This window comes from Xyrauchen texanus, chromosome 23 (assembly GCF_025860055.1).
Source record: "Xyrauchen texanus isolate HMW12.3.18 chromosome 23, RBS_HiC_50CHRs, whole genome shotgun sequence".
Taxonomy (NCBI): Eukaryota; Metazoa; Chordata; class Actinopteri; order Cypriniformes; family Catostomidae; genus Xyrauchen; species Xyrauchen texanus.
In genome coordinates this window covers 40,304,269-40,319,062 of record NC_068298.1, presented here as the reverse complement: position 1 = coordinate 40,319,062, position 14,794 = coordinate 40,304,269, and the positions used below count along the sequence as shown (strand labels likewise).

At 39.7% G+C, this 14,794-nt stretch overlaps 1 protein-coding gene across 1 annotated transcript in view; it reads left to right on the top strand.

The window, feature by feature from the left end:
• The window catches only part of pigg (phosphatidylinositol glycan anchor biosynthesis class G), a 222,565-nt gene extending 208,046 nt beyond the window's left edge, over positions 1-14,519 (top strand). The window contains exon 13 of the mRNA XM_052154365.1: positions 12,332-14,519. Coding sequence (XP_052010325.1) covers positions 12,332-12,551 — 220 coding nt within the window. The 3' untranslated portion in view covers positions 12,552-14,519. The remainder of the gene's footprint in view (positions 1-12,331) is intronic.
• The last annotated feature ends 275 nt before the right edge of the window (positions 14,520-14,794 follow it).

The following is a 14,794-nucleotide window of genomic DNA, read 5'->3' as shown; positions in this document are numbered from 1 at the left end:
ACAGATTTTCCTGGACTTCCATTTTTAAATAACAACATTCTTTAAAGGGGTCATATCATGAGGAATCACATGTCCCTTGATCTTTTGAAATAAAACAGTATGATGTACAGAGGCGGCATTAGGGAGGGGCTAGCATTGTGCATCAGTCCTTAGCACTCCCGTAGCATCCCCAGCAAATGTCTGTAACAGCACCCAGCAGATTATCCTCTGTATGAGGTATCATTGAGACAGCTCACCAAAAAAAACAGAATAGAAAACAATCAAGTGGAATATTTCATGTCATGATACACAGAACAGATGAGAAGGTAACCTTAACCATCGAAATATTATTAAGCACACTCAATCCAACTGCATGTCTCACAACAACTCTGTCACAGTAATGGTGGAACAGCCCCCGTAATCTAACAACCCCCAGACCCTGTTTTGTGACAACCAGAGATGAGCTTCTACCAAGATGAGCAAAGTTAGCAGAAAAGCATAACGGAGCGGTCCCATAGACATTCTTATGGCAGTTCACTGGCGAGGAGACCAGAGACAAGAATAATAAACTGCTTTAGTGAGGAAACGGCGCATCATTTAATGAATTGGCCACCTGTCCACTAATCTTCAACATGTTTAATACTCAACAATCCTATTGAGTGAATAACAAGTGGAGTTTACTATGATAAAAATGGCTGTTTTTTAAGAGAAGTCACAGACAATTTTGCGACTGCGACATGTAGGTGTCAGTTTACGGCTCTCCCCGTTCATACGGTGACGAGGATATTTTGAATCAAAACCTGGAAGTGCATCCTTCGTTTGACAGCAATGAATAATGTTCGAAGAATAATGACCAGCGTGTGCAGCTTTTAAACAACTCAAGGTAAAGCCATTTTTCCAAACAAACAGGTATCACTTTACCATCATCCTGCCACAGCAGGGTATTTATTTATTTATTTTAAAGGTAGCTGATTTTAAAGGGGTCATATAATGCCATTTTTGTACAAGTTAATATGAATCTTTAGGGTCTAAATGAAAACTTTGTAATATACTTTTATTAAAAATTCTCATTAGTATTTTAAGAAAACACAAATTTTACCTGCTCAAAAACAGCTCTGTTTTCAGCACGCCTTTCAGAGCATATGACTTTAAATGATAATGAGCTTTGGTCACCCCGCCCCTCCGTACACAGTTTTTAATAACACAATAACCATAACGCGTTGTTCATTATAAACGTGGGATTATGAATTATATCGAGAACGTCGTAACGTTATGGAAAACATGCCGTAATGTACCCTGAGTGTAAACATTAGCCACATTCATTGTGAAGCGTGCAAGCGATTTGCAAAGATTAATATAAAGGTTAATAAAACGTTACACTTACTTCTTCTGGAGGTGCAGAGGGAATATAAATAGTTGGTACCGAATCTTTTTTCAGCAGCAGCTTCTTAGCAAAACCAGCTTTATACTGACCCTCATTTATAAAGCAGTCTGGTGAAAAATGATTCGCGCAAACATGAACGCACTGACGTTGCTCGTGGGGAATATTCCCATCGTGAACAAAACTCAGCCACTGCGTCTTCAGCGGTTCAGATTTAGGAACATCAAAATGACTGCTGTGTTCATTATTACACGAAGAACACAACACCACAATCGCTTAGGCGCCATTCTGCTCCAGTGTATCAACAATGATGACAGACTATGATTGACAGCTCGCTCACGAGCGAGGGCGGGTCTGTGTTGAAACACTGCTGTCAATCAACAATCCTGGGAGGGGCGTCCGACCGTGTGACGTCACACGGTCGAACGGCTCGATTTGAGGCAGGGGAAAATATATAAGGAGATTAAAACAAAAACACTGGATGGATTTTTATCATAATAGGATGGTTGTGTACAGGCACAGCCAACACACATTTCAGTACAATCATCTTGAAAAAGTGCATGTACCATTATATGACCCCTTTAAGAAACTTTAACTAGTGCTGGATGTACTGGGTGAATAAGTATTTTAGCAATGCTTTGATGCCTGTAGTTACATTCAATGCTACACAAGATATATACTGTACAAAATGCTGCTGTATATGTGTGTGTGTGTGTGTGTGTGTGTGTGTGTGTGTGTGTGTGTGTGTGAGATACTGAAGAAAGTCACATGATTTTGGAAAAACATTAATTTGAGTAAATTATGTCAGAATTTTCATATTTGTATAAATCATCTCATTAACATATGACCTCCCTCATTTACATATTGCATGTAAGCAAAAACTATTCAGAGGTCAACATTATCAGAAGTCGGCATGTTGTTTCTGAGAGTCGTTACTTTAAGAATGGCCACATTATACCGACTCACAGACGTCGTGCTATCTCCTATCGGATATTTGTACCCCACTTAAACCAGGATGTAATCGTGTTTACATAATCAGTGACAGAGTTTGCAGTTATCCCTCTAAAATTTAATTTTTACTCCCTCGATGGTTAGGTTTTGGGTTGGGGGTACAGTTTATAAAATATGCATTCCTCTTCACTGTATTACAGCCTCTACAGCTGAAAACAACTCACTTTTGGTGTCACTCTGTGGATATTACACCTGGATGGAGCATAAATGGAGCATAAATGGAGCATAAATTTGCCCTTACGGCAAACGACACTTACTACTTTGGCCATTGGGGGGCAGTGTTTTGAATGTCGGTAAGCTCAGACAAATTTCAGCTAAAGAAAAGTCAACCTATGGCTTTCGATTTCACTGTTAGATCAGTCTGTGGATTTGGAAGCTTGGCAAGTCCAGTCATGGTGAGATAAAAAGAGGAGGTAGTAGGATAGATGCGATTATTCCTAAATACCAGATGAATTAACTAAAAGGAAAATGTGAGCTTCACCAAACCTTGTGCAGTTCCTGTGTGCGTGTAGCACCTGCCATTATAACAATTTTAAACAAGTAGCTGAAGGTCCCAGATCAATTCATTCTGACCTCAACAGTTTGAGTGACATATTTCAGCACAAATAGTTTTGTGAATCTGTCACAATTTAACGCAGTCTTTGCAAAGAAACTGGTATTGAAGGATGGGGCAGCGGCAACTATATTTGCAGACTGATCACACTGTGAATCTGGCAACAGTGGGCCGAAGTTCTTCAGCTGAAATCGGCCTGTGCTTTCAGTGGTCGAAGCTGGAAGTGTTTTTGAACGTATGGGAATGTGTGGGATCCAGTTTCCAGGAGAAATGGTCCACAAAGTGAAATGGTCCAGAAGTGATTTTTTGTTGTAAATGATGTAATACAGGAAAGAGGAATGCAAATATTATTAACCATACCCCCTAACCCAAACCTCGAACCTAAACCTAACCATCAGTTGGGTAAAAAATAATTTTTCAGTGAAAATTCTAACTCTGAATCGCATCCACTCTCATTTATGTGATCGTGATTTCTTCTGTTTCTATTGGATTAGCTCTTGTGTCTGTAGTAGTGCAACAGATAAAGGTGATGCAAAAATGTCTGAAGGGTGATGCTGCTCATCAGTAATATATCAGAATGACAATTGCAACCCGTATGTGTGCACAATAAAGTGTTGTTACTCATTTCACGTGTGGGTGTTGACATAGAAGTCTTAATGTTTTGAACATTTTGTCATGTGAAACCTCTGCATTCATAGAAATATCACAGTGAGTGATGCAAATCTGGGAAAAAGTGCATTGGATATAAACAAAAACGTTTCCATGATTTTATGTCACAGATGGGGGATGTTTGAGCTAATGTGGCCAAATCATTGACCTGCACCAGTGTAACTATTTGCTTGGCTTGGAAAGTGTTTGAATTTCATTCAGATCCACTCAAGCAAACGCTCCAAAATCCCTCCCTTCCATATGCTTGCCATACGAGTATGAAATAATTGATTGCCCATGAATCCCACGTCTCAATACGTATCTTTGGATTGGTCAGTAAAATGTTCAATCAATCAATATTATCAATATGCCAAACTGCATATTTTCATAACCAGCTACAGGTAGTCAGTAGGTTGTCTGAGGGGCTCGCCTGTGTCAAGCAAGTCCCATTTATCTACGCTAGTTGAGGGTCATGTTTACTACCCAATAATTTGACATTTTCTTTAAAGACTGTTTACCCAGGGTGCATTCTTGTGTTCAAACACAGCTGGATAGATCGCATCTTATCGCATCTCATCCAATCCTGCTGTTGAACACAACATCACCGTTCAGCTGGGTACAGTAACGCCTTCAAAAATGGTCCGAAATTTAGGAGTTACCATTGATAACAAACAAAATTTCACGGACCACATCTCAAAGACCGCAAGATCATGTAGATTTACACTCTACAACATCAGGAAGATAAGACCCTTCTCCTCTGAACATGCCACACAACCGCTTGTTCAGTCACTTGTCATAACTAGACTACTGTAACACTCTCATTGCAGAACTCCCCGCATGTGCAATTAAACATCTGCAAATGGTCCAGAATGCAGCAGGACGCCTGGTCTTTAATGAAAGCACGTTACACCACTCTTTGTCTCTCTCCACTGGCTGGCTGTTGATGCACGTATTAAATTCAAGGCTCTGATGCTGGCATACAGAACAGTCATTGGTTCTAAAATACCTCAAATCATTTCTGCAGAACTACACTCCCGCCAGAAGCCTGCGGTCGGCTAAGGAACGTCGCATTGTTGTTCCAACACAAAGAGGCACAAAAACACTTTCTCTAACTTTCAGTTTCACTGTACCAAAAATGACTTAAAACGCTTCTTTTCCAAGAGCACTTAACTATTCACTAACAGAAAATTTAAAATACATTTGCTCTTGTATATGTTTTGAATACTATTCTGATGCTAGTGAAACTTTGTAATATGGCACTTTTGTACTACTGTCTCCTTAAGATGATTCGCTTATGTTTTCCTCATTTGTAAGTCGCTTTGGATAAAAGTGTCTGCCAAATGAATAAATGCAAACGTTAATGGAATGTGGGTGTACCAAGTCACGATTTTAAGTTGGCGTGCCAAAAAAGCATAACGCTCATGGCGCAAGACGCTGAATAAACAGCAAGACTGGACTGCCAAAGATGTCCGTCTGCTGATGTGTATAGACCAACGATTTTTTGGAGTCTGACTGTTTTGAATTTATTGCTGAAGGAATGTATCAAAAGCTGTACTTTGATCACTACAGTGATGGTGCTTTAAAGGCAACCTAGTCTCATAGTGAAAACGTGACTCTTTATACATTCTTGCAAAACTTGTTAAATGTGTCTCTAGGTACATTAAATTACATCGTCATAGAAGTAGCACAAAATGAAGCGGTTGCTTCAGAAAATGTATTTTTCATTTCGCTTCTTCATTTTAAAACACTAATGGTTAAGTTTAGGCATTGATAATGTAAGCATGTCTTTTAAAAATTTTCAAAACAGTTTATTTAAAACACTAATGTTAGGTTTAGGCATTGATTTGGTAAGGATGTCTTTTTTCAAACATCTCATTTAGTAAACATCTCTGAGTTTTAGCAGGCTGACAGTCTTATTACAATTCGTAATAATAGTAAAATCAAACGAGCTGGCTCATACATAAAGGAAAGCGAAAAATAAATTGTATATATATATATATTTTTTATTTATTTATTTATTTTCGCAAAACTGTAAACACTTTGACTCTGTGGCACTATAGAAGTTCCTCAGTTTTGAGAGACCCATCCAGCCTGACACAAAAACATTGAGTCAACCAGTGAGTTTCGGCTTGGACTGTCTGTTTTGTTCGACCAACTAGCAGAAAGGGGGTGTATTCTGAAAGCTGTTTGAAAGCAATGTTAATTTTGCAATTCCATTCAGTGCAGCTAAGGGTGCAGAAATGACATATTTCAGCTTTAAAATAAAGTCTTGGATAGAGATTAGCTATAATTGTATGAAAAAAATATATATATATATATATATATATATATATATATATAATCTTTACTCCCCTCATCCCATCCCATCCCAGATGTGTATACTTATTTTTTCTGCTGAACACAAATGAATATTTTTAGCATATTTTTGAATATTTAAGCTTTGTTGGTCCATTCAGTGCAAATAAATGGTGGCAATGACTTTAAAGCTCCAAAATGTAGATAAAGGCAACATTAAAGTAATCCATAAGACTCCTGTGGTTTAATCTGTCTTTTGAAGTGATCCAGTCAGTTTTGGGTGAGAACAGACCAAAATATTAAATATAATTTTTGAGTGAACTAACCCTTTAAGGTCATAAATGGTTTAAATGGTGAATGGCGCCTTTTTAATCTTGGCGGTATTCAAAGCGCTTTACAGTGCGTCTCATTCACCCATTCACACATACACTTACACGCCAATAACGTGTCCAAAATAGTCCATCCCTGTGGGGGCTAAAAGATTACACCTAAAGTGCTGTCTGAGTTCTGCCTGATAAATGACCAGCTTAAGTTGTTGGACGTACAGTCTGAAATGTATAATTCACTGCGCTCAATAAGCATTGTCACTGCAGCACACAGCAGGTCCAGGAAACGCTCTTTGATCAATACACTGCTTTCTGGAATCCCAGCGGGCTCAGCTGACCCAACAAGTTTACACAATTCATTTGAGAGAGTAACGTAGATGCTTGTGAGGAGCTATAAAATTTCCTCAGAGGCAACAGGTGTTTTGCGTTCAGGGATATTGAATCCTGTAAACAATCTACCCGGAGTGTCTGTCTGAGGTGTGGATTTGAATTGCAAATGCCTTCATCCGCCAGCAAAGTCCTTGTGAGGCTGAGAAGGGCCCAGGTTCTGTACAAGGATGTTTTTGACAGCCCTGGAATATGATTTTAGGCGGTACTGTTGGGAATCAACAGCAAGGACTGTGATGTGGCTGTACAGTCAACAGAAGATTTGCTGTGTGTACTAGCAGTGCCGCAAGTCTTGGAATCAGCCAGTCTACTGTTACCTGTGCTTAGAGAAGCCACTGGACTGAGAACTGCTGTATCTTTTAATTCATGCAGTATCCAGTGTGGATAAAATACAAATGTCTGTTGTTTGCTGTTATTTTATTTTTCTTGCGTTAGTCAATACTTTAGTGTGTCCAACAGAGTTTGTGTTATCTGGATTTAACTATATCTATGTATCTGATGTTTTGAGTCTTTCTACTCTGACACCCTGTCTACACTGGGTATGTCCATTGATGTGTCGCAACGGCATGAGGCTGTCTATATTGACATTCCTGTCTTGCATGAAATCATGCACAGAATGAGCAGTATGGCTGGTGGCATTGTCATTCTGGAGAGTCATGTCAGGATGAGCCTGCAGGAAGGGTACCACATGAGGGAGGAGGATGTCTTCCCTGTAACGCACAGTATTGAGAATGCCTGCAATGACAACAAGCTCAGTCCGATGATGCTGTGACACACTGCCCCAGACCATAACAGACCCTCCACCTCCAAATCAATCCCACTCCAGAGTACAGGCCTTGGTGTAACGTTCATTCCTTCGATGATAAACGCGAGTCCGACCATCACTCCTGGTGAGACAAATCTGCGACTCGTCAGTGAAGAGCACTTTTTGCCAGTCTTGTCTGGTCCAGCAAAGGTGGGTTTGTGCCCTTAGGTGACGTTGTTGCCAGTGATGTCTAGTAAGGCCCTGCCTTACAACAGGCCTACAAGCCCTCAGTCCAGCCTCTTTCAGCCTATTGCGGACAGTCTGAGCACTGATGGAGGGGTTGTGCATTCCTGGTGTAACTCAGGCAGTTGTTGTTGTTGCCATCCTTTACTTGTCCTTCAGGTGTGATATTCGGATGTACCGATCCTGTGCAGATGTTGTTACACTTGGTCTACCACTGCGAGGATGATCAGCTGTCCTTCCTGTCTCCCTGTAGTGCTGTCTTAGGCATCTCACAGTACAGACATTGCAATTTATTGTCCTGGCCACATCTGCAGTCCTCATGCCTCGATGCTGTATGCCTAAGGCACGTTCACGCAGATGAGCAGGGACCCTGGGCATCTTTCTTTTGGTGTTTTTCAGAGTCAGTATAAAGGTCTATTTAGTGTCTTAAGTTTTTATAACTGTGGCATTAATAGCCTACTGTCTGTAAGCTGTTAGTGTCTTAATGACCATTCAACAGGTGAATGTTTATTAATTGTTTATGGTTCATTGAACAAGCATGGAAAACCCTTTACAATAAAGATCTGTAAAGTTTTGGGGATTTTTACAAAATTATCTTTAAAATTCAGTGTCCTGAAAAAGAGACGTTTCTCTTTTTGCTGAGTTTATATACACTTAGGTTGAAGTCAATATAACACTGTGGCAGGGCGGAGGGCGGGGCCGGGTCGTGATCCTACACACCCGGTCCTGTATTAGGCTAATTATGCCTCCGTGAGGGATAAAGGTCGACTGCAGAGGATCGTGCGGGAGAGAGAGATCGTTGTCCGTAAACAATTTTTTAACCACTCCACAGATTACATATTTGCAATTTATAATTTTGGCTAGTCGCTTAGGACATCTTCTTTGTGTATGACACAAGTAATATTTCCCACAATTGTTTACAGACAGATTGTTTCAATTTTAATTTTCAATATCACAATTCCAGTGTGTAAGAAGCTTACATACACTAAGTTAACTGTGCCATAAGCAGTTTGGAAAATTCCAGAACATTATGTCTAATTGGCAATTAGCTTCTGATAGGCTAATTGGAGTCAATTGGAGGTGTACCTTTGGATGTATTTTAAGGCTTACCTTCAAATTACGTGCCTCTTTGCTTCACATCATGGGAGACTCAGAAGAAATCAGCCAAGACCACAAAAAATATACTTGTGGACCTCCACAAGTCTGATACATCCTCAGGAGATATTTCCAAATGCCTGAAGGTACCACGTTTATCTGTACAAACAATAGTACGCAAGTATGGGACCATGCAGCCATCATACCGCTCAGAAAGGAGATGCATTCTGTCTCCTAGAGATGAATGTAGTTCATCCCAGAACAACAGCAAAGGACCTTGTGAAGATGCTGGAAGAAAAAGGTAGACAAGTATCTATATCCGCAGTAAAATGAGTCCTATATCAACATAACCTGAAAGACTGCTCAACAAGGAAGAAGCCACTGCTCCAAAACTGCCACAAAAAACATACTACAGTTTGCAAGTGCACATGGGGACAAAGATCTTACTTTTTTGAGAAATTTCCTCTGGTCTGATGAAACAAAAATCTAACTTTTTGGCCATAATGACCATAGTTATGTTTGGAGGAAAAAGGGTGAGGCTTGCAAGCTGAAGAACACCATCCCAACCGTGAAGCATGGCAAAGTTGTGGCTTGAGGATAACCAAGTCAAGGTATTGGAGTGACCATCACTAAGTCCTGACCTCCATCTGATAGAAAATGTGTGGGCAGAACTGAAAAGCATGTGTGAGCAAGGAGGCCTACAAATCTGACTCAGTTACACCAGTTCTGTCTGGAGGAATGGACCAAAATTCCAGCACCTCATTGTGAGAAGCTTGTGGAAGGCTACACAAAACGTTTGACCCAAGTTAAACATTTTAAAGGCAATGATACCAAATACTAACAAAGGGTATGTAAACTTCTGACCCACTGGGAATGTGATGAAAGAAATGAAAGCTGAAGTAAATCATACTCTCTACTATTATTCTGACATTTATCATTCTTAAAATAAAGTAATGATCCTAACTGACCTAAGACAGGGAATGTTTTCTATGATTAAATGTCAGGAATTGTGAAAAACTGAGTTTAAATGGTTTTGGCTAAGGAGTATGTAAACCTTTGACTTTAACTGTTTATAGGCCAGACTGCAGCAGTCCCTTTGGGCTGAAGAGTTTAAACTCAACAACAACATAAACCGAGCCATTGCGTTCAGGAGGGGAGTCTCTACGTTTTCATCAGCTCACACACACACACACACACACACACTCTGTATGCTGAACTGAACTGCATACATGGTTATTTTCTCGTAATGTTTTGCTAGTCATATCAGTATTGACAGAAAGCACTGTCTTTACCACTTTGGGGGATTGGGCTATCAATATTTATGTCACAACAGAAATAAATTACCATTTTTAATGCCAAGCTGATCTGAAATATCTTTGACTCTTATCTCTGCCGCATATAGTGGAGCTTTTTGCTTTTGGCTGACTTTAGGAACTGCCCTACATCCACATTCATATGAACAGGGAATGAGGACATGTGTTCCTTGGAGAAGCCGAAGTCTTACATCAGGTGTCAGAGGCTGAGCTGACTGCACACACAATGATTTGCTCAAGGCTAAAGAAGACGTCCTTGTGAAACAATATTCTAAGTTTCAGGAACTAGACTCTGGTCTTAACTACAATTATAACACTCTTTCTTGAGTCATTTGGTTTTGCTCCCTGACATGAGATTTTATATGCCGTTTTTATTTTTTTATAGAGGACCAATATGATTTAAATTACTATCGAGAATGTATTAACTGAGTTTATCTTATTTGCTTGTGAAGACTGTAATAAGGGTTTAAAATCTAGAGCTCTCTAAATCTTTGAGATTTGTTAATGGGGGAGAGGGAATGCTGTCTGTTGAGTTTGCCATTCTGTTAAATCTTGTTAAATCCACTCCAGTCCAGCCCCATCTAGTCCAGTCCTGTCAAATTCATTCCTGTCCAGTTAATTTAAGGTCAGTCAAGGGAAGTCAAGCCTGGTTCAGTCTTGTCTAGTCCAGTCAATCCACTCCAGTCCAGTTAAGTCTGAACTAGTCTAGACCAGTCAAGTCTAGTCCTTTCCATATTGGTCTAGGACAATCAAATTCACGCCAGTCCAGTGTCTAGTGCAGCCAAGTAAAATCCATCTCATCTTGTCCAGTCAAGTCCAGGCCAGTCTAATGCACTCCAGTCCAGTCACATCTAGTCCAGTCAAGTCCAATCCAGTAAAATCCAGTTTAATTTGGTCAAATTGAGTTCTTTCTGTCCAATCTAGTCCAATCTAGTTGAACCCAGTCTGGCCCAATCCAGCCAAATCTAGTCCAGTCCTGTCAAATCTATTCCAGTCCAGTTAAATCCAATACTGGTCAGTCAAGGTCAGTCTAGTGAAGTCATGCACAGTTCAATCAGTTCAATCCAGTCACCCCAGTTCATTCTGATCAAGTCTAGACCAGTCAAGTCTAGTCCATTTCATTTTAATATAGTACAGTAAAATCCATGCCTAGTTTAGTCCAGTCCAGTGCAGCCCAGTAAAGTCTATCTTATCTAGTCCAGTCAAATCCAGTCCAGTCTATTGTAGTTCTGTCCAGTTCCATCTAATCCATTCCAGTCTAGTCCAATCCAGTCTATTGTAGTTCAGGTCAGTTTCATCTAGTCCAGTCCAGTCAAATCTACTCCAGTCCAGTTAAGTCTAGTCTTGGGGCGGCTGTAGCTCAGGTGGTAGAGCGGATCGGCTGCCATTCACAGGGTTGGCTGTTCGATTCCTGGCCCACACGATTCCACATGTCGATGTGTCCTTGGCCAAGACACACAAAATCTTGTTCAGTCAGTCCCATCTTTGTCCTGTCTATTGTAGTCCATTCCAGCCCCATCTAGTCTACTCCAGTCAAATCATCTCCAGTCCAGTCCAGTAAAGTCCTTCTCATATAATCTAGACAAGTCCAGGCCAGTCTAAGTTAGTGCAGTCCAGTCTAAGTTAGTGCAGTCTAGTCCAGTTCAAATTAGTCAATTTCTGTCTCATCTAGACTAGTCCAGTCCTGTCTCATCTAGTTTAGTCCAATCCAGTCCAGTGTAGTCCAATCGAATCAAGTCCAATCAGTCCCATTTGTCCAGCCTATCATAGTCCAGCCCATTTCCATCTAGTCCAGACAAATTCGGTCCAGTCGAGTTTAGATAAATATAGTCCAGGTCAGTCCAAAGGAGTCCAATCTAGTTCAGTTTAGTCCAATCATATCCACTCCTAGGTTTAGTCCACTTAAGTACAGTCTAGTCAACTCTTGTTTTACCAGTCCAATTAAATCAAGTCCATCACAGTTGTTCATCCCATCTAGTCTTAAAAAGTCCAGGCCAGTCTAACACAGTCCAGTCCAATGTGGGCCCATTATCCTTTAAATCGTCTTGAGAATTGCAGCTAGACCTGATGATAGCTGTGACATCAGACGTTAATAAATGTCTCATTCGTGTAAATCTGCATTAAACGTATGCCATGAAATATTAAATACATAATTAAACATGACATGAGGAAGTAATGGCTATTTCCATTAGGTTTAAATAAAAAGTGAACAGAAGTAAATGTGACATGATTCTTTTATGGCAATAATATTATGTAATGGCACATATCATTGACTCAGAAGCTGGTCATAACCAGGTTGATCATCTTTATGTCGTTAGATATAGGTAACTCTCTCTTTCTCTCTGTCTCTCTTAGGGCTATGATGGGTCTCGGTCAAGGCAGTTACATCTTCGCACTCCTACGGTCCATCCCAGCTGTGTTCTATGTGGTTCTTGTAACTGCCCTTCGATACCACCTCTTCATCTGGAGCGTGTTCTCTCCCAAACTCTTGTATGAGGCCATGCACATGCTCGTCACCACTGCTGTGTGTTTGTTTATCACTTTCATGGATCAGGACCGCACCACCAGACCATGAGTCCAAATCCCAAACCCAGAACCAAACTCAGGTATAGGAAGAGGAAGGAGTTTCAGCTCATATCTGCAAAAGGTCAAAAGAATGGTTCAGTAGATGTTCAATGTATTAAAAGAAGAAATTAAAATGGTTTGACATGAAATTTTAAACCGTTTGTAAGTAAAAGGGGGTATAGGGAATTAAAGTACTATTGAGAATGTAGGTTTATACTCTTTGGTTACTCTTTCTATTCAAACACAATCTAGCCCAGTCCAGTAAAATCCACTTTAGTTCAGTTCGGCCTTATCTAGCATAGTCCATTTAAATCCTCTCCACTCCAGTTAAATCCATTCTAGTCCAGTCCATTAAAATCTACATAATTCCAGTTCAATCTAGTCCAGTCCGGTCAAATCCCTTTTAGTCGAGTTCAGTTCAGTCCAATATAGTCCAGTCCAGGTCATTGCAATGTAGGTGAGTCCAGATAAATACAGTCCAGTTAATCTATCCTGGTCCAGTCCAGTTCAATTTAACCCAGTTCAGTTAAATTCACTCCAAGCCAGTTCACTCCAAAAAGTCCAGTCTCATTTAGCCCAGTCCATTTAAATCTTTTTTTCTCCAGTTAAATACAATCTAGTCCAGTCAAGACCAGTGTAATTTACTCCAGTCCAGTCCCTTATAGTCATGTCTATTCAAATCCATTTCAGTTCAATCCAATAGAGTCAAATCCACTCCAGTTAAATCTAGCCCAGTCCAATTTGGTCCTATGTAGTCCTGACTATATAGGACTAAATTGTGCATTCAAGTTCACTCTAGTCCAGTCAAATCCACTACTGCGCTGTATCAGTTTTTTACGTTCATGGATCAGGACTGCACTACCAGACCATGAGTTCAAAACCCCAAACTCAAGTACAGGAAGAGGAAGAAAGACATCATATCCACTGCACCATACTCTCAGCCTTTTCAGATTTTCTGTGCATGAAAAGAAGAAATTTTATTAAAGTTTCAAGAAGAAAGTGTGGATGAAGAGATGGAGATGGTAATTCTACATGACTACTGTGAAGTTGAATAAGCCATCAAGAGCTCAGTGTTGAGATTCTGAGCTAACAATAAGATTTTACTGGGTCTACTGACTTGATGTATTTCTGTGTATGTAAATAAATCATTTTTATAAGAGCATTTTTGGAGATGAAAAAGAATGATAGTGATAGCCCAGACAACAAACCATAAGACTTTGAGTGTACATTTACTGTAGTAATCCCTCTCCCTCCTGTGTTGGCAATTTCCCTCTTAAAGCTTTACAGATGAAAGAAAGTGTAATTTACTGTGTTTTTCACAATTTCTGTTCCTGGCCGTGGCTTCACCTCTGGTATAATATGAGATACATCATTAGTAACCCTTCCCTCGCTTACATATCCAAACTCCTCACGAACTTTGAAGCTTCAAGGGATCATAAAATGTTTTAAAGTTATATCTGAACACCAGTATACATGACGGTTCAATTTAAATTGCCTTTTAGGAATGTAAATTGTGAACTGATTTATAGTGGTTAAGTGGTCCTCTTGATCTTAGTGCAAAGATCTGATTAATAATAAAGTAAACCCTTTTTTAGATGGGGAAAATTCTATGTGCATTTTAATGTGTGACCCACTGTTTTTCCGCTCTGTTAAAGATTTTAATATTTATATCTGTATTTAGGTTAAAAACCAAAAATCTGTTAAGAACGTATTATTAATTTAATTCAGATATTATTCAGTAATACTAACACAGACGTGAGAAGCAATAAATCTATTTAATGTTAATCTGAGAGTGACACAAACAGCTGCTTATCAGTTGTTACATTGCACTGGATAGCTTCTCACAAATATAGGTCCATACTCTTGTTCCGGAAGTAAAAATCCTATTCACTTTCTCCATAGATTAATTGTTTTTTAACACTAACTTTTCAACCTTTAGAGACAGGCTCTGAAGTTGTTAATCAATAATAAATTTATATGCTCCTGTTGAAGCTCTCAGTCCACATTATTTCAACATTTATAAAATATTTTGTATAATAGCAAAATTTCTGGTAAAAAATACTGATGATCCTGAGAGGGGAAATCGTCTGGGGTTACTTAACTGTAACCCCTGTTCCCTGATAAAAGTGGAACGAGATGCTCCACTGATTTAGCGCTTTGGGAACAACTTTAGGTGTGACCAGCTGTGAATATGTGTGCAACAAGTCAATGAAATTGACTAGAATTTATAGCCATCATTGGGTGCACCTGTAG